The 21,053-nt window shown below is 48.8% G+C and overlaps 2 protein-coding genes and 1 long non-coding RNA gene across 11 annotated transcripts in view; 2 read left to right on the top strand and 1 right to left on the bottom strand.

Annotated features, from left to right (window-relative positions):
- ATRX (ATRX chromatin remodeler) overlaps positions 1 to 7,960 on the top strand; it is an 85,488-nt gene extending 77,528 nt beyond the window's left edge. For 7 of the 9 annotated variants that reach the window (XM_080624617.1, XM_080624614.1, XM_080624615.1 and 4 more), the window contains one exon: positions 590 to 1,236. In XM_080624617.1, the coding sequence (XP_080480743.1) occupies positions 590 to 868 (279 nt within the window). In that variant the 3' untranslated portion in view covers positions 869 to 1,236. Of the gene's footprint in view, positions 1 to 589; positions 3,536 to 3,567; positions 3,659 to 5,630 lie in introns of those variants that run through there. The other 2 variants (XR_013957516.1, XM_080624613.1) reach the window with 2 other exon arrangements.
- A 745-nt stretch (positions 7,961 to 8,705) lies between these two features.
- FGF16 (fibroblast growth factor 16) lies at positions 8,706 to 19,520 on the bottom strand. Its single transcript, XM_080624621.1, is given in 4 exon segments — positions 8,706 to 9,228; positions 12,366 to 12,469; positions 18,637 to 19,056; positions 19,059 to 19,520. Coding segments are annotated over 4 exon segments (855 nt in total). The 5' UTR covers positions 19,144 to 19,520; the 3' UTR covers positions 8,706 to 8,982.
- On the top strand, positions 9,308 to 18,492 carry LOC308224555. Its single transcript, XR_013957517.1, has 3 exons — positions 9,308 to 9,464; positions 10,460 to 15,675; positions 15,939 to 18,492. It is a non-coding gene; the product is annotated as an uncharacterized lncRNA (long non-coding RNA).
- Positions 19,521 to 21,053: the final 1,533 nt, after the last annotated feature.

Raw genomic sequence — 21,053 nt, forward strand, 5'->3', positions numbered from 1 at the left:
ATGAGAAGTTCATTAAAAAGAAATAACCAGATTTTTCTGTTGGAGTAGTTTGCTTGAGGGTCACGAGGCTTAAAGAGAAACCTGATTTGCAGAGAGAGCTCAGAAAGCAACTTAATGAAACACAAATCTTAAACAGTACTGGTAATGGGTTTTCATCTTAGAATTATTCTGCAGAATCTGAAAGGTGCTCACATGATGTCAATGGGAAGACTTTTTTGTTAGGCAAACAAACATTTAGTGACAGTCTGCAGGCAGTACTTTAGAAGGGAAGATAAATGGTATCAGACAAATAATGTTGTAACTTATACCTGGGAATAATTTCACAGTGTAGTGCATGTTGCCATAGCAACTTACCTAAATGCTGCATGCAATACAATAGGCAAGCCATTAAGAGAACTTAGCCCTAAATGGTGTTACTAAATGGTTTCTACAGTAATCAACTTGTGAATACCATCACATTAGTGATGGTGATAACAATGGTGCTTTTTTTATTCAACCACCCTATCCCTAACTAATTGATTTTAACTCTGAACTTGATACTTGCAGCACTGAGACAGGCACTTACAACAGCTCTGCTTTCCCTTCACAGTTGATCAGTTGCGTTCAGAGGATACTTATGAACAGAAGACTACAGCAGCAGTACAATCAGCAGCAGCAGCAGCAGATGTCATACCAGCAAGCAGCAATGAGTCACCTCATGATGCCAAAGCCTCCAAATTTAATCATGAATCCTTCCAACTACCAACAGATAGATATGAGAGGAATGTATCAGTCAGTGTCTGGTGGTATGCAGCCACCACCGTTACAACGAGCACCACCCCCAATGAGAGGCAAAAATCCAGGGCCTTCCCAAGGGAAATCAATGTGATTTTGCACTAAAAGCCTAAAGGATTGTTAAAATCAGAGAAAGAACTTTTATTTTTTTAGGAATCAATGGCTTAACAGAACTCAACTGTAAAAAAGGTAAAAATAGTTTGGTTGGTCCCCTTTAATGCCATGTTCCATATTAGTGTTTCAGCTTTGTTTAACTAGAACATAATGTTTTCCCTGTTGTCAGTGATGTTGCCTAGAATCTTCTTACATATGTTGAGTACAGGAGATAACAAGTTGTTTTCAGTGAAAACAAGTCCTCCCGTAACAGTAGCATCTCCACAGGTTTCCTGTCTAAACTCCTATGCTTGCTTTTAGTGGCTGTGAAGCTGTCATCAGATTTGAGAAGCTTAGGAAGGACTGCAGGTCTGTATGTTTCAGTATATACCATATGTGAATTGTAAACAGCTGAGTTCTTGATTAGAGTTGATTCCTCAAATTATGGAATACTTTTCTGCTTACCCATTTCTTTATATTAATGGGAATATTACAAGATAAATAGCCTAGTTCCCTTTTGACTGAGGTCTGGACTCGTACTAGATCATCTATGCTGAATGAAACAGCAACTAAAAATACTCTTTGGAACAGAATTGAGTGCAATATTCTTAAATACTACTACTCTGAAACTTTTGAGTTGTGCAGTTATATTGAAACTGTGTACACAGCCTTAACTCTGGTGACTTGGGGAAGGTGATGGCTCTTCCCCAGTCTTCTGCCATTTTTTATTTTCAGTTCTCTGTGATGGAATAACAAGTGATGATCTTAGTTGGAGATGTTTTTCCTTCACATGCTAATTCACTCTACGTGGAGTCCAGTACAAAGCACATTTGTGTTAACTCCTTAATGCTGGTGCTACTGTCTTTTCCCATTGCCGGCAGTGGGAGACAGGCCAAGATAATTAAATTCCTGGTATTTTGGGGGTTAAAAATAACCATGGTGGCCAGGGTCAAACCCTGTTACAGAAAACAACTTTAAAATGGCAGAACCATTGCTGATGTAAAATTGATGCAAAGAAAAGTGCTATAGCAACTTCCAGAGCTGCCAGAACGGCAAAATACCTTTTTCCTCTCTTAGATAAGAGTTGTGGTTATGCACTCCTCCCCGTCCCCTTTCGTTTTGTGTGAAAACATGATTAATACACAAAGAGCTTGATTTTGTTTTGTTTTGGTTCTTTTTGTGTAGAACATGGATACGTTTCTGGTTTGTTATATATCATTAGCACTCCCTTTACCCACTCTTTTTGTTCTTGTGAAGACTTACAAATAGGCTTTTTCTTTGCATATAGTTTTTATTAGTCTTTCCATCATTTTTTTCATTAGTCTTTCCATCCCCCAAAAAAAGAGTTTGTAAATGTGGGGATAAAAGTAAGTGATAGGAACATTAAGGCAATGGTGTATCGACTACAGAGAGCTCTGGAGGAACGAGCGGATGGAGGTGTGTGCTCCAGACATTGCTGGACTCTTCTGACTTGCGACGTGAACTGAAGTGTTTTGGTTTCTGGAAAGTTTCTTGCAGGAGTTTGAGTCCTTGCCCTGAATGCACAAGTGGATTTTTGCACCTGAGTATGCAGATCTTACACAAGAATTCATTTTGCGATTGAAAATTGGTTTGCGATCTGAACAGTTTGTTTGACCTGTTGCAAAGCCAGCTAACAAGTTGCTGTGTTGGACTCTTATGACAAGATACCACAAGAGAACCTCAGTATGTTTGAGTGCTTTGCCAGTTCTGCAGTTCCATTTTATCTGGGGGGAGGGGAGCGAAAAAGAGACGTGTTCACATGAGAAGAAACAAGACATGAGACTTTTGAGACGAACATTTGAAGGCAAATGTACTCTGGGCAACTCTCACTGATACTCCTATGTGTCGTGAGTAAGAGAAATACTTTCTACCAAACCTGGGAATGTTCAGTGGAGTTTTACAGTAACTCAAAGACTTAAATGTGGAAGTTTTAGGCAACATTTAAAGGCACATTTTTTTTCATTCTGGACACAGCTATGGATAACAGAAGACTAACCACGTAAGAAGAAAAGAGCTAAGCATTGAAATAACCCTTGGACCACTTTACATACATGTTTCTCACTTGACATTTTAGCTGCATAACAATGTGCTTTGAGTATAACATCAAGCTTTAACAAATATTTAAAGACAGAACGTACATCAATAAGATAATAAAAGGCTCATTTTTGTATTTGTTTTTGATGTTTTAACTAGATGAAATGGCTTAAGATGACGAATAAAAATGTTGCTTGTAATACAGTTTTGCCTGCTAAATTCTCCACATTTTGTAACCTGTTTATTCCTTTGGATGTAAAGCGTTTTTGCTTAGTATTGTGATATTGTATATGTTTTGTCCCAGTTGTATAGTAATGTTTCAGTCCATCAACCAGCTTTGGCTGCTGAAATCATACAGCTGTGAAGACTTGCCTTTGTTTCTATTAGATGGCTTTTCAGTTCTGTATTAAATATCTTAAGTACTATAGAAAAGGTGTCCCCTCTTCCTCTAAGGCTGTTTTGTAATATATATAAGGACTGGAAATGTGTTTTTAAAGAGAAGAAGCATTCAAGTATGACGATATACTATCTGTGTTTTCACCATTCAAAGTGCTGTTTAGTAGTTGAAACTTAAACTATTTAATATCTCATTTAATAAAGTGACCAAAATACATCAACGTGCCTTGTGCTACATTCACAATACAGGGTTAACGCCGCAGGGAAACGGGCCGAGAGCGAACGTGGCTTTTGAGAACCGCTCTGCGAGTTGAAGCTCTGAGTTTTCCTGCACTGAGAGGTACCCGTTACTGGATGTAGCCATTAATGTCATTGGGGGGAAGTGGTTGTGGTCCAAGTTTTCTGATTACATTAATTAATAACAGCTTCTGCAGCCAGTCTGTCTGCTAAAAATAGAGTGAGTTATCACCCAGCCATGATACAGCATTAGGTGTGAGGTGATGTTCTACTTGGTCCAATTAGAAAAATCTAATTGCATATTTTATCCTTTATAATTGTACTTCTCCCTTTCTTAGTTATTAAGTCCCACCTGTCGGGTAGAAGATAACCATCCCTATGCAAAAACCAGCATGAGAGCTGTGTTTTGAATATGCCCCTGTACTTGTTCCCTGTACCTGAAGTTCTCTGGTAGCTCCTGGCCAGGGCTGTAGCCCCATCGCTGCCCTGGATGCGTCTGCTGGGAAGGTTCAGCTGGATGTGCTGGGAGCTGAGGAAGGGCAGATGCCATGGCAGTCATGTCCGGTATGAAAATACTCACGTTGTGCTGTAAGGGGCAGCGTGAGCAACATGATTTTAAATGTCCCTGTAGCTTTAATTTGGTTACAAACTCATACAAAGCAGGGCTGCGAGGGGCTCCAGTGCTGGGCAGCAGCGTGCTGAATGCTTACCTTGTGGGGTCTTTTGTCTTTACCTCAAAAGCAAAACCACCCTGAGGAAAGTAAAGTTACATTCATCAGTTCAAGCAAAAAGATGATTGAGTTTGATAAATTGTCGCCATTTATGGACAGACAAATGTCCTCAATGTGCCCAGCTGGAGATGTTTGGAAAAGCGTTGCCATGAAGTGCTCAGGGTCTTGAGCTTCCCATTCCTGCTGAGGTGTGCACATAGCCCCATGTGCACCCTGGAGATGTGTCCAGCACAGAGCAGCAGTAGGACACTGCCCAGGCGAGTCCCTGGGAGAGCTGTGCTGCCCTGAGGTGCAGGAAGGTGGTTTTCATCCGGGCACAGCTCCTGTACCTGTTGTGCCTGGTGTCAAGGGCCTGGAGGTGACCACAGGAGGGTGATGCTGCCCTGGAGAAGGGCAGAGGGCTCGGCAGGAATGTGAGCACAGGGGAGGTGCTCACCCCTCGGGTCTGTGCTCAGCTGCTTTCAAGGTCTAGTCTCAACTGCCTTGGCTTCGTGTTCAGTGGCTGGTGCATGTGAAAAGCACTGGACACTGAATGTGACCTGGTTGATACCTGGTGCAGCCCCCACCTGGAGGGGCACCGTCCCTACCTGTCAGCACTGAGTTCATGGATTCTCTCTGCCATTTGGGCTCTCCATCACATACTCCGGAGGAGGTAAGTCCCTGAGGCCTCTGTTCCTTCCCCCTCCATGGAGAAATGAGCCTTGAGCCACATGTCCCACCCAGGACAGCTCTCTGCAGTGTCCCCGTAGGGACATCCCTAAGGCCACATGTGCATTGCCCCTTGTCGGGCTGTCTCCTCAGTCTCCTCCCAGACCTTGGATCACACAGCAAAGCTGGGGAGATGGATGCTTTTGCTGGGGCTGTGCTGTGCCTTGTGCCATGTTGGCCTCACACAGAGGGTTCCCTTCTGTTTATGCACCCCTTTGTAGAGACACTCAAGACATTGCCCATCTCTTTGCTGCCAACATTCACCCTCCTGCTTTGCACAGCTGTTCCCGGTGTAAGGTTTCCATTCCAACATGCCCACCCCTCTGGGTGGAAGGGGAAGGGTTGAAAGCCTTTTGTCCTATTTACTGGGGTTTTCAGACCCACATCTTTTTGGATGTAAAACAGCACTGGGGGTGAAGGGTGCAGTGGGACCATGGCCGCCCCCTGCACCGGCCACCCCCTGCACCATCCACCCTTGCCTCCCTTTGGGAGGAGTTTTTCAGCTCTGTTGTGACTTTGAAAGAGGTAGGAACTGAGCTGAGATTCCAAACACATCAACGTTTCCTGTTGCTAATTTAGGAGGAAGTCTCTTGGGCTGAAGCATCACAAACGTGTTTTCCTCTGAAACTTTCCCAGCAGGAGCAGGGCCCGTCGCTGGAGCAGACCCACCTCAGCCCAGCTGCAGGATCCATCTGCCAGCCCTGTGGAAGCCTCCAAGCCAAAGGAGCAGTCAGCATCTCCAGGCACTGGTGGGATAACGGCTGGGACAAGGTGACAGCCCGCTCCGTGCAGGGACAGGACAAGAGGCAAGCGTGTCCCATTGCCAACTGCACCCTGTGCTGCTCAGAATGCAGCAGAGTCTGCAGTTGTTAGTTCTGCTGCTGCTCAGCTCCCAGCTCAGCCAGGTTACTCCTATCTACAATATTGTGTTGAACCAGAACCAAACCCAGTAAATTCCTGCTGTGAAAGCAAACCTTTGGATGGGATTTTGCAATGCTGAACTCCACCTCTATGCAATGTCCCCCATGGGAGGTGACATCAACCTTTACCAAGGGGTTTCCAGCAAATTCTGTGTGGATTTTATTGTTTGTATCGCTTTTTGAACCCAGGTTCTGAAAAGGTGTTTAACGCCATCCCTTGCTCCTGTGTGTCCCTTCGTGGCAGGAGGCAGCTCTTCAATCTGGGTATCGAACGTACAAGTCCACCACATTGTCCCCATGGACTAAATCAGCTCCCTTTGCAGTGGGTGAAGAACTTGGCATTGCTGAGATCAGGTTTTGTCCTTCATTTTGAAGAGCAGCAGGATCTTAACCACTGGATTTATCTTCAGGTGCAATGGAAAGTGAAGGCAGGATCATCCCAGGGAGGCAAAGCAAAGCTCAAGGTCTGAGGGATTTCCCTTCGCACAGGGGAAGGTCAGAGGTACTCCTCAGGACACTTTCTAGGAGCAGTCGTGCTCACAAGGAGATGTTTCAGCAGTGACTCAGAGGAAGAAGGTAAATAAACACGCTTCCTTTCAAACAGGATTGAATTCCTTTGTGGCTGGATCATTCCAGGTAAAGCTCCTGAGATCACCTTGTTGCAGTCACAGTGCGGTGGCTGCACCCAGCTGCTGGGACAGTGAAGGGACATGGCAGGGATGCAGGAGGTGGCATAAAAGGCAGTGAACAGCCAGAAGCAGAGCTGGACTCTTGGGGTGCTGCTCTGTTAGCACAGCTCAGGAAGAAGCTGGTGTGGATGATCCCTAAGTGAAATCATCCTGGGAATTCATAGACTTGAAGCTGAAGGAGCCGAGGTTTCACCTCAATTGCTTTGTTAGGAACAGCACTGTGAAAGGTGCAGTTGTGATAAGGAAAACCCCAACTCAAGGCCACTACAGCTGTGTTTGTACCTATTTTTGCATGCTCTGGAGAGCCACGTTTCATGCCAACCTCTCCTCTGTGCTGCAGAGTGCTTCCAGCAACTACACACTCCTGCTTCCACCACTGCTACAAACCCTCTCTGCTGGTCACGGGGGACAGGAAAATAAACTGGGACCGTTCCTGAAGCCTCCCTGGCAGTTCTGTGACATCTCGAGCAGGCAGCGAGGGCAGATGTGTGGCACGAGTGTCACCACGGGGTGAGCTGCAGAGTGAAGACTCCACCATGAGCATCCCCAGCCTGCCCAGCCTGACAAGAGGAGGGTGGAAATGTGGGGCTGGCTGGGGGCTACTGGAGACAGGTTTGATGGAGCCCAATGGAAGGCAGGAGCTGCCCTGGAACCGAGAGAATGTGATGGGATTGTGGGACCAGACAGCTTCTGTTGATGAAAATGCCATGCAGATGTGTGAGTGCAAGTGCTGCCTGCAGGGATGGTCTTCATCCATGGTAATTCCTTAAAAACAAGGGATTTTAGAAATTGCTTTTGTTGTTTTCTACAGTTTCACCACTGATTGTCCAGGATGCTTCAGGTAAGTCTTGGGTGAGATGTGGTGATTTTACTGCAGGAATGGTGGGTCCATCCAGATGCTCAGCAGATGCTCCAACTGTTTCTCCACAGCAATTCAACACATGCCGAAGCTCCTCAGATGCCATCGAGGCAAATGTCTTCCCTGTGAGGGTGCTGAGGCGCTGGCCCAGGGTGCCCAGAGAAGCTGTGGCTGCCCCATCCCTGGCAGTGTTCAAGGCCAGGTTGGACACAGGGGCTTGGAGCAAGCTGCTCTAGTGGAAGGTGTCCCTGCCCATGGCAGGAGTTGGAGCTGGATGAGCTTTAAGGTCCCTTCAAACCCAAACCATTCCATGACTCACACCAGGAGCTGCACCAGCACTTCCCAGGCTCATGGAGTTGCAGGGGCGAGGGACAGCCCAAGGTTCCTCCCTCCACAGCAGCGGTGACTGGTGTTCTGGGTCAGTCCCATTCAAAAGCCACAAAAGTTGAGCTGTGCCCAGTGCTTGATGTGGCCTAAGACCTATTTTGCCCGTATCAGAGTAAAGGGCTGGATTTGCAGTTCTTGGAAATCACAGTTCATCAGCCAGGCATTTCAGTAGGGTCACGCTTCCAGGTATATTCCAGGTATAATTTGATGTCATCCTCATACAAGAGTTTGAGGCTCAAGTGACTTCTCTTTACCATATAAAGCCTTATATGATTGATTAATATTGATGGGGAAATACTGGGTTAATTGTACCAGAGCACCGAAAAAAAGGGCTAGCAAGAAAATCTACAATATAAAGACAATTTTATTGCCAATAAGCTCTTAAAACTCATTTTTTTTTTTTCCTGTTTCAGTAGGACCTTATTCTTCCTGATGAAAATCCGGTCATAGCATCTCTCATTAAAAATAAAATTATTTTGAAATAAATAAATATATAAAATAAATATCATATACATTTTATAAATAGTTTTGTCCCTATGCACAGTATCCATGCTTACATCTGAATAATGTTCCTTGCCCCATTCCCACCCCAACAGCAGGAAAAAACCCCCACGCATCAGGACCAGTCCACGTAGCATCATCCTTGTAGCAAACTCCTGGGCTGCTTAAGCAGGGCACCACTCAAAGGGCTGTTTTCTTCCAGGTCACCATCCCCAGCTCAGCAGCAGCATCTGCAGCAGTTCTGTGGTCGTTTTCTTCCCTTCTCTTCATTTTCAGTTGATTTTGGTTTCTTTCCCCCCCCCCCCCGGGGATCAGGTTTGTTCACCTGCTTGTTCATTTAAGCAACCATAACATTGAATACTTGGCCTCTCTTGTAGCGACCGGGTAGAGGAAGTGAATGAAAATGAAAGATTATATGTAGGGTTCCCTCCCTTCCCTACCCCCTCCCCCATAAATAACCCAGGTTCGATATATGCTTGAAACAAGGAGAAACAGCAGTGTCTGAATTCAATGTAAGTGCTTTCATACGTCATCTACGCTTACAGGAATGATGGAATGACTATTAATATAGTGCTCTGGGAAAAAGCTTGGGAGCCCAAGTATGTACAGTGACGGGGCCGCGGCAGGAAACATCACCTGTAGTGGAAGAGGTCTCTGTACATGGCAGGGATTTTGGCAGGGTCCACAGGCCTGGGTAAAAAATGGGTGAATTTCTGGTGTCTCTTAGTCCTGTACCCCTCGCGGGGGGAGCCGTCCTTGTTCAGAGCCACGTAGTAATGCCTCTCCGAGTCGGGGTGCTTGTAGAGGGTCGAGGCGTACGTGTTGTACCAGTTCTCTTCAAACTGCTCCCGGAAAACGCACTCCCGGGTGAGCTTCTTCTGCGGTGTGGGGGGGAGAAAAGACATTGGTGTCAAAAGTTACAGTGAAAATAGCTCTTTTCCTCCTTCCTTCATTTTTTCCTGTCATTTTCCCAGCTGCTTTCTCCTGGCTCCCTGAGGACGGGGACTGCGCTGCTGGGGATGTTTCCCCTGGGTAAGAGCTGGAAATGAGCACAAAGCGGGACCCCAACACCTCTGAAGCTGGAGGAGGAAGGAAATAAAAGGAGGCGGAGAAGGTGGGTGTGCACTCTGCAAAGGTGCCCAATAACAAAAACCCAAACCAGGGCCATAGCCAAAGTCTGAACCTGACAGCGAGGTCTCTGTGCTTCAAGGTGTGAGTTCGGAGCTCAGCAGCCCCGTCCACAGGTACCACACATACCAAAACTGCTCCCTTAGGTGAGAGACAACCCCGGGCAGTGCCTCAGGAGGGTTTATACAGGAGCCAGCTCTGCTTTGAAAGCTGAGGGCACGTAACAGTACACACTGCAGCAGGAATGAAAGCGTTCTGGGGGCCTTTCATCTTCTGAAGTGCCAGATAGCTGTGATGTGAGGCCACAAGTCCTGGAGAGGGCTGGATGGGGATGTCTAACCCTGGGGAAGATGTACAGCAGTGATGGGGTGATGGGATGTGTGTGCCAGCCCATGGCTGGGACGGGTGGCACCAGTGTCACTGCAGCTACAACCAGCCTTTCTCTCAACCCTGCCAGCCAGGGGCTGTTGACAGCAGCCGTTTGATGATGGATTTTCAGTTCATGCTTGTTGAACTTTCCATGTGCTACAAGGACGTGCCCAGCCCGTGAGAAGAGGGCTGTCCCTCTGCCCCACGAGGACATGGGTGGCTTTGGGTTGCAGAGGGACCCCCATCATAGCCCAGCCCGTGGGGGGATGTGGGAGTCCTGCAGATGAAAGGCTGTCTGCAAACATAGGATGCTGTAGGATTACAAACACTGCACCTATACTGTGAACTAGTCAGGGAGGGAATGTATCTTATCTAGGGCATACAGAGTGCTAAGTAAATGCTTCCGCCTGCAGTAGATCTCTTGTCATAAGACCCACAAGTTCCCCTGCTCTCAGAGCCTGTTCTGAATGTTTTGCTGTTAATTAAATAAACCCTGAGGTGAGTTGTGAGCCCTTCAAAACACCATGGCCTTTGCCACCTGCGAACCAGGCACAGGGGGTTTCTCTTCCCAGTCCTATCAATAAATACAGACTATTTTCTTTCTTCCCCTAGGATGTCTTTGCTCAGAACACATCAGAAACTGCTGACCAGCTGAACTCATGTGCTGCTGCTTTGCCCCAGTTCACCTGCTCTTCACTGGGCTGTCCAGAGGTGCAGTGTTTGTGTCAGATGCTTGGAAAGCCCAAGGTGAGTCAAGGTGGGATTCATTTCTTTCCAAGCCCTGGGATGTCCCCACTGAGCCTGACATTGTACAGGCAGCGTGCAGGGTGCTGCCTGTGACTGGCACTGCTCTGAGTATTAGTTGTGCTTCTGAAATCAGGGGGAAAGCTTAACAGAAACCTTGGCACAAGGCTGACAGGGACAGGCAGGGACACTGTCCCAAGGGGATTCCACGTGTCGCTGGGGATGGCTGGCTCTGGCTGTATCAAAACATACATCAAAACTGGCACAGAGGGAAATTATAAACTGCTGATTACAGCTGTACTGTAATCACCTCAAATGCCAGTGTGATGCTAATGCTGCTGTCAGGTGCTGTTTTATGGACCTCTGTTTAGGAATACTGGAGTGGCTTTTGATGCTGAAAAGCCACCATATTTCTGTTTCTGTGTCGTAACCTGTACTCAGGCCCTAGAGTTTAATTAACCCATCATGAAACTGCTGATTCATCAGCAGAGCTGCAGGGTTTGGAAGCAGGAAGGGAACAGACAGAGTTGTGTCCTCCTTTCCACCAGTAAAAGCTGCAACTCCAGGAGCTGCTGAGCAGGGTTTGACAGGAGAGGTGCTGCTCTGGGCTCCAGCCCTGTGTTCTGAACTGTGCTTTAAGGTTTGTTTATGTCTTATGGAAGATTTTGCTTTTTATCTGTCTTGAACATTCATAATTTAACCACTGTCTCCACATTTAACTTTAGTGTAGGGTAGATGTTATTACAAAAATGAAGTGGAAAAGTTTTTGATGCACGTTAGTGTTGGATTCTCTCATGTAGACATCAGTAACTGCATCTTAAATAGTGAAAGGGTCTGCGGCAGTCTCGGATGGGAATGGGAGAAGAGAAGATGATGGAAACTCGTGGTTTACTGTTTGCTAAGCAAAGGTTTTCAGAAAGCTTCTCTATATGCAGAGTACCCAAGTTTAAGTCCCTGTGCTATGAGATGGATCTGATCTGGTTGGAGGAAGTACACGCCTCCCACTTTGGTTTAAAACTGGTTTGTTTTATTATTTAAACTTACTGTGATCCATCTTTAAAAATCAGTATCCTCATCACATACAGGGTAGTGCTGGCATCTAGGAAGAGGCATTTAAAAGATCACACATGGGTGATGGGTTGAATTAAAGGCAATGGGGCATCTGAAGAAAAAGCACCAATGCAGCACAGCAGCTACTGAAAAGCAAACTTCAACCTGGCTACCTAGAATGCAGTTAATGATTCAAAATAGAAGTGATTCTTCCAGCTAAGTAGAAATAACTGGTTTACATTGAGTTGAGTTGAGTAACTAGGAACTGAGTTAAATTAACCAGTAGGAAGCACCTCTGCCCAGCTGTTAAGACCTCAACTCAGCTTCCATTAGTTAAAGAGCTGTAATAGGGATGTAATATCTGCAGATGGATGCAGACCCTGACCATGCAGAGTGCAACACTGATGTATTAGGCAATGAAAGCCCAGAAGCAGCCCCTGGCTTTATGCAGTATTTCCCCCCTGCCTTTAGTTGACTGTTCCCACACCATTTCTGAAAGGCAAAACCTTGACAAGCACCCCCTGCTCTCCAGGCATGAGTGCATCCTCCCTCCACAACCCTATTGCACTTACATCATTTACGTTACAACAACAGTGGCATCAGGGTAGGATGGAGGCATGTGGCAGCCCAAGGACTTTGGAGGCCTGTGACAGACACAGCTCATGACACTGATGAGGGCCTGCAACCCCATTGCTGCGGATGTTGTTTAACCCCGTACACTTACCGACCCATAGAGCTCGCCTCTCTCATTCATGCCGAGGTAGAGTCCTGAGTCCACCCCACGGATGCTCACCAGCCCCACTGCCAGGCTAATAAACTCCAAAATCCCTGAAACAGGAAAAAAGTCCAGGTCATACAGAGAATAAAACTAGTACCAGGCTCCTGTGACAAACCAGCCTTTCCCAACCCTTGCAGAGCTTCCTACAGACCCTGTTTCCCTTATTTATAGCACTACAGTTCTTAAATCTATAGTCTGTATATATCCAATATAATCCAATATAATCCAATCTTCAGATTGCCACTCTAGGCTTCTCCCCACCATTTGACTTGCTCAAAGAGGAATTGCCTTTGCTAATACGAAAAGGTTTGCTAGGTTTTGTTGGCTTGGTTTTGGGGCTTGGGGCTTGGTTTTCCGTAATTATCACCAAGAAGACAGATGTAGAAACTTGTCCCTGACTCACTAGACATTTCAGAAGGCTATAACCAGGCTGGGTTTTGCTCTTCACTAAAAGGAGAGTGACTTGTCACCAAGGGGCTTCTGTTTTGAGGTGATAGTCCCATGTGTTTTAAAGTGATGAGTTCAACAAGAAGAAGTAAATAGCCCTAGAAGAGATGTCTGTGAGGAGCCACCTTCATTCTGGCACTCCAGTGGGTGCTTGCCACCCCCAGATGTGTATATAAGCCACAGGGATAAAATCCAGCTTCAAATACATACAGGTAGAAACGCATCTTCCTCTGCAGCCTGTGGTGTCATAGAGCTGCCCATCCTTCCTCTGTCACCCCAAGCCTCATGCCAGCCCCTGCCTGGTCCAGCAGCATCTGTGCTCCGTGGGCTTCAGCCTACACCGATGGTGTCAGACGCTCCAAACAATGAGGGGCAGTCTCATTTCCTCTGGCAAAGACATCAGCAGGGTCAGCAGTTGTTCTGATGGAGGGAAGACTTGGAACAGGAGAACCCTTGGTGAAGCACTTAAAACCAAACAGCCTCTAAGTGGGTGTGTCTGAACTGGTAACTGCTCCCAACAAAGCCAACATCACAAGTGGTGGAGACCTTCAGACTCCGCAGGCAAACATCCTGAAGGCATTGGTGGGACTGTGTTTGACTCTGGGCATCACACTCTCCCTCTCTACAGGTCACGGGCAGTTCTTAGATGGGAAGTAGCAGCAGAGAAAGGAAGAAGGTTTTCACCATCCCATCTAATGGCTGGACAAGACGTCGCCATGGCCAGGAGGGCAGACTTGCTCTAACCTTTAGCATGGCTCCAGGCCTCTTAATATAGCTCCCAAAACACCCGGTCCTGAGCAATTGCTGCTCTGATCAGGTTACCTCCTCTTAAAAGTCTGCCTTGAGTCTAAAATCACCGCGTGACAGCGGCCACCTGAGCCGGCTGACTCCAGTCACCCCTCAGCTTGAGGCATGTGTCTTCTGCTCAGCCAGGCCTGGGTGCGACAGCTCTCAGACAGTAACTGCATCACCATCTAAATATAGGACAGACCAGATGGTGATGGGCACCTCTGTCTCCCTTTGCTCAATGCATGCTCATCAGTCAGAAGCTGGCTGCAAGAATTAGTCTTCTTACCCTGTATCAGGCTCTTTATCCTCCTTCTGCCCTGCCTGCTCTGGGGCTTGCACACCACATCCAGCCCTACTGCAGCCACAGGGTGATGGGGACAAAGGGAGATGAAATACAGACTTGGGAGCAGCAATTCCATGAGACAAACAGGGAAGCAAACAGCAGAAGACATGCTTTATGGACTAGTGCAGGTATTTTCCCAGCTGAAATGTGCCTGGAGACATGTTGCCTTCAGAAACACCAGGAGCAGGCAGTGCAGGCAGGGACAGAACCAGGCCCCTGGCTCTACTCTGCTTGCTCACTGGTAGATATTGTGGTTTCTTATCTGAGAAGAAGCCCACAGATGGGGAGGGAAAAGGTGCAGGATGAGGGATGTTCTTCTGCCTCTGCTACCCACCGGTTCTGACAAATGGAGGGAGTTACTGAGCTGCTGTGTGCTTCTGTTTTCCCATCTGCGGGACAGAGAGGATGACAACCACTGTTTGAAAAGGGAGTGAGGGAAGACTGACAACAACCAGAGAGTGTAAAAAGTCGTGCAGGGAGTAAAGGAATACCGGGATACCCAGAAACGGGAATCTTTCCCAGGCTGGAGACAAGTGGATGTTCATGTGAAAAATGTCTGGCAACTGGAGAGCCATAGATGGACCTTCTTATAGGTACAGTTCTCAGTTGTCAGCACCAGCATTTTTGTGTCTTATTTGTCTTCTGTCACTCCTGAGAAGCAGGAAATTGCTGTTGGTCTCATTTAGAAACCAAGGGATGTTTGAGGCAGGGAAATGAAGAACTTTGCTTGAGCATACCCACAAGCATGCTCTGTACATGGCACATGAGCCCAGGTCTCCAAAGACCTGGTAAGGAACAACCTGGAGCAGCATTAACATCTCCGCTCCCTGGGCAGGCGGGTGACACCCCTCATCTGATGCAGTTTGGGTAAATACATGCTGGTTTTGCAAACAAAACCTCTCCAAGGTGTGCCCATGCCCATCTCCTCTCGCAACATCCCTTGCAATACTCCCCTTTCCTGATCTCCGAGTGGCACTTGGAGATGTGCAGGGAAGACAACTCTGTCGAAACAGCCTTGAGAAACGTAGCTTAAACCCACAAAAGTGAGGAGACAGAGTGAAGGCTGGAAAAATGTGGGCGGATATCCATCCTGTCCTCAGCTCACTCCAACTGCTGCAGCTCCGTACATCTGATCTGCAGCAGCACCAGGGAGTGGTCACTGGGGCCAGCTCAAGAATTCTCTTCCCAGTTGTAGCGCTGTGTGTCTGTGGTGAATGTGCCTCTTGTTAACTTGTTTCTGCCCCCCAGGACTTGCCTTTTCTCTTTCTTTTCTCCTTGCTTTGATTATTCATTGTTTGTTCCTTGAGCCTTTCTAGAGAATTATTGAGAGAGATTTGATTAAGACTCCGACGGGATTCATTTACCACCAAAAGCACTGAGTAATCTCCCAAGCTTTGCTGTGCAGGGACCTGCACGCTCTCGCCTTACTATAAACCATCCCTCAAAGAACAGTTCAGCTCCTTGCACCTGTCTCTTCTTACATGACTGACTTCAGGAGCCGGGTACAGAAACATCAGATGTTGTATTAATGGCTGCAAACCTAAAGCTTCGGCTAAAAACCTGACCAACTGTTCAGCAACAGGTGCCCCATGGTCTGAATGGCAAAATCGACAGCAAAACTCTCCCTGGAGCTTTCATCGGCTTCTCTAGGAGCTGGCGTTGCAGATCCATTAGCAGGTTTGTACCCAAGAGCAGCTTTGTTTGCTGCCTTTATTAGTTTGCAGTACAAAGTCAAGGCCTTTTCTCTCTTGAAGAGCCATTGGTGTCACTTGTTTAACACTGCTGTAAAACATGCACGAGGCAGAGAAGGAGCAATTCCTCCTGGCATGGATTTTCTTGGTGAATTTGTCTTGGTTTCATTCCAAGAAGGATTCTCACGGGGCACTAATGTCAGTCCAAACCCCCTCCAGATTTTGACTGTCCTTTATTTCTTTGTACAGGAAGGGTCTTAGCAGATGGAGGGAGCACAGATACGTTCTTGAAAACACTTTATTCTGTCTGGGATGACTTAGGTGGAGCTGGTGGTTCAGAGCATGAATCTGGGCACTTCAGTGAGAAGAAGCTTTCTTCCAATAGTCCTGGAGGGCTTCACCAAACTCTGTGTTAAGCCTCCTCTGGTGAAAATATTGTGCCACATTGTTCTTGCATGAAGCTGTGTTTTTACAAGTATGAAATATCATGTTCCAGAAGACAGGTGTGATTTAGGAGTGCTCCAGTCCTTGACAGATGAGAGGGAATAGTTACAGTGATGGCTCAGGCATTGTTTGTCCTGTGGTCACATCCCCTGAATGCTGCGGTATAGAAGAATTCCTCCTTTTAACCCTCACCATTAGGACCTCGGCTCTCTGCTCTTCATCACCAGGCCTTCAGCTCTTTGTTTTCCTCTCTGGAAGACCTGGAGGTTTTGTACATCTGGTAGCTTTTGGCTGCGCATTGGAGGGTGCAGATATTGTCCTTCTCTTCCTGAACCACTTCTAATATTAAGATACAGAGATGCAAAGTCCAGTTCTATCTTACATCCCATCTGCAGCTGGATACGTGCCTCCACTGCAGTGTCACAACCATCCACGGAGCACGTTAATGGTATCAGGGATCACCTTCCAGCCACGGGAGCTTGATCCAGCACACCACCATACTGGATTGAAGTATTTCCCCAGATGCTCCTAGATTTAAGGCAGCTTTAAAATGCTGCCCTTAAGCCCTTGTCTAGCTCTGTATCCCTCACCACAGTTGTGTAGTTCCCCAGAATCACTCAGGCTGCCTGTTTCTGTACCAAGTTACTGCTTTCTGATTACTGCATGCAAAATTTAGGAATGCTTCGATACATGACATCCTAATATGAACCATACCAGTAACATTGGAATTTAAATATTCATGGCTACTGAATGCAGATGGTGAATGCTCTGTGCCAATACGTTATTGCTTTGAGTCTCTGCTGAAGCGAGGTTCAGTCCAACTTGATCTGAACACGAGGATTCCAGTCTAATCCCTTGGGGCTTTGTCTTGCAATTACAACAAATAACTATTTATTTTACACTGCCTCTGGGAAAACCCTGAAGCAGAAAACTATAATATCTGAAGTCTGGTCTAGTTTACGGAGCTGGATGCTGACTGCTAAAGCACTTAGGGAATGCCAATGCTTCGATTTATTGGATGCACTGTGTGACTTAAGCTGAAGCATGCAAAATTCATGAAAGGTTTTAGTCTGTTCAGTGTGTTTTCCCAAAGTTGGCTTGAAAATACACTTATTTTACCCAATCTTTATAAAAAAATGGAACTGAGATAAATGCTCCCACTTGAAACTGGCTGCTTACTTAATATAATACATAAAAAGAGCTGATAGAAATCCTACGTGGCAGATTGAACTAAGCCCAAGCAGATGCAATGGGTTTGCTTTCAGTTTCTTTTAACATGGAGACTCATCACGGATTGTAGCATGAAAGGTTAAACGTGTGTGTCTTCGGGGAGGTAATTACAGAACGTGTGCCCCACAAGCCTATGAGTACCTGCCTCCGACCCGCAGGTTATGACTTTCTCGTTGATTTAGGCAGGGACATGCCATGCACGCACCTGGTGTTTATGGAAAGCGCCCTACGGAGATAAGCTTCTCCAATTGTTCCAAACCCTGCCTTACACCACCACCACCACCAGCAGCAGCGTTCCTGAGTATCGGAAAAGACCGGTTGCAAACAAGTAAAGGCAAAAAAAAAAAACCCCTCCGAATTCCTTCCTCCAAGGAGCTAAATCACCTGAAAGCCATAAAAACTCTTGCAAGCACTTCTTGCAACCTGCTGACAACAGAGCTGAGGTCACTGGCATGGGACTCGCTGATAGCTTACACAGACACCTGCACTAGATGCTGAAGTAGCGGGAATTTTTCTTAGCTGTGCTCAAACTCACTGTACTCCTTCGCCTGCGGCTTGGGATGCATTTTTTGAAGCTTACATACAGTCTCATTAGAGATCCCAGCTCTCGTGTGACACTGATACAGGCGCTGCCGTCTTCCAGCTGTACCCCAGGCAGCAAGGTAAAAATCCAGGGCTCTTTGCCTATTGTTCCATCTTCTCCTTTCTCTCAGGGGTCCCCTGAGCGATCTTCCCCCTCCAGCTTCCCCATTCCCTTTCCAACGACCTCCCTGAACCAAGCTTCTGACACCCATCCAGCCAACTGCTCCCTGCCCACTTTGGGGAGACGCTCTTCTAATGAAACTCATTGCAAGTAGAAGAAATCAGCTCACACGTATTTGCAGAGACCCAAAAAAAAAAGAGGAAAATCATCATAATAATTTTAAAAAGCTAGGAATTTCCTTTTCCAGCGTGCTCTCCTCTTTCCTTTGCCTCCCTCACCACTAACTTCAGAGGCACAGCTGGAGCTGATCCTCCCCCCCTTAAACTTTTCTTTCCCGTTTTCCCCTGCTAAGGGACGTTTTTGTGCACCTGCAGAAGGGCTGAGCGCCGGGAGCGTAGGAAATTGGAAATAAAAACTCCCGCATTGCCGGGGAGTGAGCGCATTTGTTTAGGAGTCTAATTATATCTGTCCCGGGATGATTTATATTAGCGGGGTAATTAGCTGTGTTCGCGGGGCACCTGCTCCCAGCCCGGCCGGGCACCCCCGCTCCGTTCCCTTCCCTTCCCTTACCGAAGCGGCTGTGGTCCTGCCGGGTGCCCTGCACCGTGCCGTTGGGGAAGATCTCCAGGTGGAAGCCGGTGCGGCAGTAGAGCTGCCGCCGCCGCAGGATGCCCTTGAGGTGAGCGAAGTCGGTGGGGGAACCCCGCTGCAGCCGCCCCTCGATCTGCCCCAGGCGCTCGTTGAGGAAGCCGGGGGAGTCGGCGAGGGGCAGCGCGGCGCCCAGCGCGGGGGGGAAGCCGTGCAGGTCGGGGTCCAGCGCGCCCAGGAAGCCGCCAACCTCGGCCATGGGGCCGCGGGCGCGGGGTTGGGGGGGCGGAACTGAGCGGAGCGGCCGCTCAGAGCGCGGGCTGCGGCCGCCCGGCCCCGCGCTGCCGGCCCCGGCCCGGCCCCGCGCTGCCCGCGCCTCCCATAGCTGGATGTGTCCCGCGGCGGATGCAAACTGCACTTTATATACGTACACACTCCCCTTACATTGACATATTGGATATTTAAATGCAAGCCACACCTCACTGGCATCCCCTTCGGCTATTGCTGGGTTTTTTTTTTTTTTCCCTTCTTCTCAGATCCATTTGCCTTTTTTTTTTTTTTTTTTTTTTGCCCCCCCTTTTTTTTTTTTTCTTTTGGAAAGATTAAAAATCCCACCCGGCTTCACTCCCTCTTTTATTATTAAAAAAAATGGCAGGAAAAAGCTACACATCGCAGAGAGGCAGAACAGCTCTTGGCAGGTCCCCGCGAAGCCGCCGATGAAATCATGGAGCCCCCGCACGCACCCGGCCCCGCACCGCCGCAGCCCCCGGTCTCTCCCGCATCTCCCCGCCGGGGAGACCCCCGGAGCCCCGCAGCCCCTGCACGGGGTCTGCCCGTGTGTGTGTCCCCCCCATCCTCAAAGGGGCACGGTGGAAAAACCAACACGTGAGGAGCGGGCTCGGGACGCGTGTTTAGAGGAACGTGTAAAGCCGCAAGCGGTCTGTCTGGAAAGCGGTCCCGCGGGCTCTGCGCCGGGTTTACAGGCGGCGGGGCGGCCCGCAGGCTCCCTCCCCACCTTCCCCGTGCTGGAAACAGGTGTTTCCGCGCTCTTCCCGGCCCGCCGACACCGTATCTGTAACGGCAGCTGCCGGCCGCGCTGCAGACAGACGGAGTCAGGCTCCGGGAGACGGGCGGGGGGGGACACACAAGCACAGACGGGAGCGGACGAACCGGACCCCCCCGAGCCGCGCCGCGCCCCGGCGGGGCCGCCCTGCCCGCCAGGCGGCGCTGCTGCTCGCGGCACGGCACCGCTCCGGCCCGGGGCGCTGGGTTCGTTCTGTGCCGCCGGCGGGGAGCTGCGGAGCCCCGGTAAGATGCGGAGTCGGGCTGGGATCTCATGTCTCTAAAGTATCGTGGTGCCCCGCCATGGGCGAGAGTGAACCACGGTTAAACCCCCAAGCCACCAACCCGCTCTGCTGCTGGAGGTGCCCGGGGCAGGAGCAGCTCCTCCGGGGAGCATCAGTGTCTGGAGCTGAGATGTCGGTTGTGCCGCCCTCAGCGGGTCTTCTCAGCCGCGTATTCCCATAGTGGGTCTCTTCCACCAGTGACAGACCCTCAGTGGATCTCTCCCCTCATCTGGTCCACCATGATGGTTATTCCCTCAGTGGGTCTGTCCCATCAGTAAGTATTTTCCTTCAGCAGGATTCCCCTCAGCAGGTCTCCCCATGGCAACCCTACCCCATGGTAGGTATCTCTTCCCGTGGATCTGTTTCCTCAGCAGGTATTTTCCTTCAGCAGGTCTGTCCTCAGCAGGTCTCTCCCGTCATCAACTCATCCCCATGGCGGGTTTCCCCTCGGCAGGTCTCTCCCCTCAGCAACTCAGCCCCATGGCGGGTTTCCCCTCGGCAGGTCTCTCCCCCCCTCAGCATCTCAGCCCCATGGCGGGTTTCCCCTCGGCAGGTCTCTCCCCTCAGCAACTCTACCCCATGGCGGGTTTCCCCTCAGCAGGTCTTTCCCCTCGGCAGGTCTCTCCCCTCAGCATCTCAGCCCCATGGCGGGTTTCCCCTCAGCAGGTCTCTCCCCTCAGCATCTCAGCCCCATGGCGGGTTTCCCCTCAGCAGGTCTCTCCCCTCAGCATCTCAGCCCCATGGCGGGTTTCCCCTCAGCAGGTCTCTCCCCTCAGCATCTCAGCCCCATGGCGGGTTTCCCCTCGGCAGGTCTCTCCCCTCAGCATGTTTATCCCTTCAGCAACTCAGCCCCATGGGGGGTTTCCCCTCAGCAGATCTCTCCCCTCAGAATCTCTCCCCCGCAGGGGTTACCCCACAGTGTGTGTCCCCCCCTCAGGAGGTCTCACCCCACAGCAAGGTGCTTCTCCCCACACCCACCCCAGAGGGAGGTTAAAAGGGCCGTGGCATGCAGGCTCCTTTCCCGCAGGCTGGGCAGTGCTCTGTTGCAAAGGT

The sequence above is a fragment of the Psittacula echo genome, assembly GCF_963264785.1.
Source record: "Psittacula echo genome assembly, chromosome: 8".
Lineage (NCBI taxonomy): Eukaryota > Metazoa > Chordata > Aves > Psittaciformes > Psittacidae > Psittacula > Psittacula echo.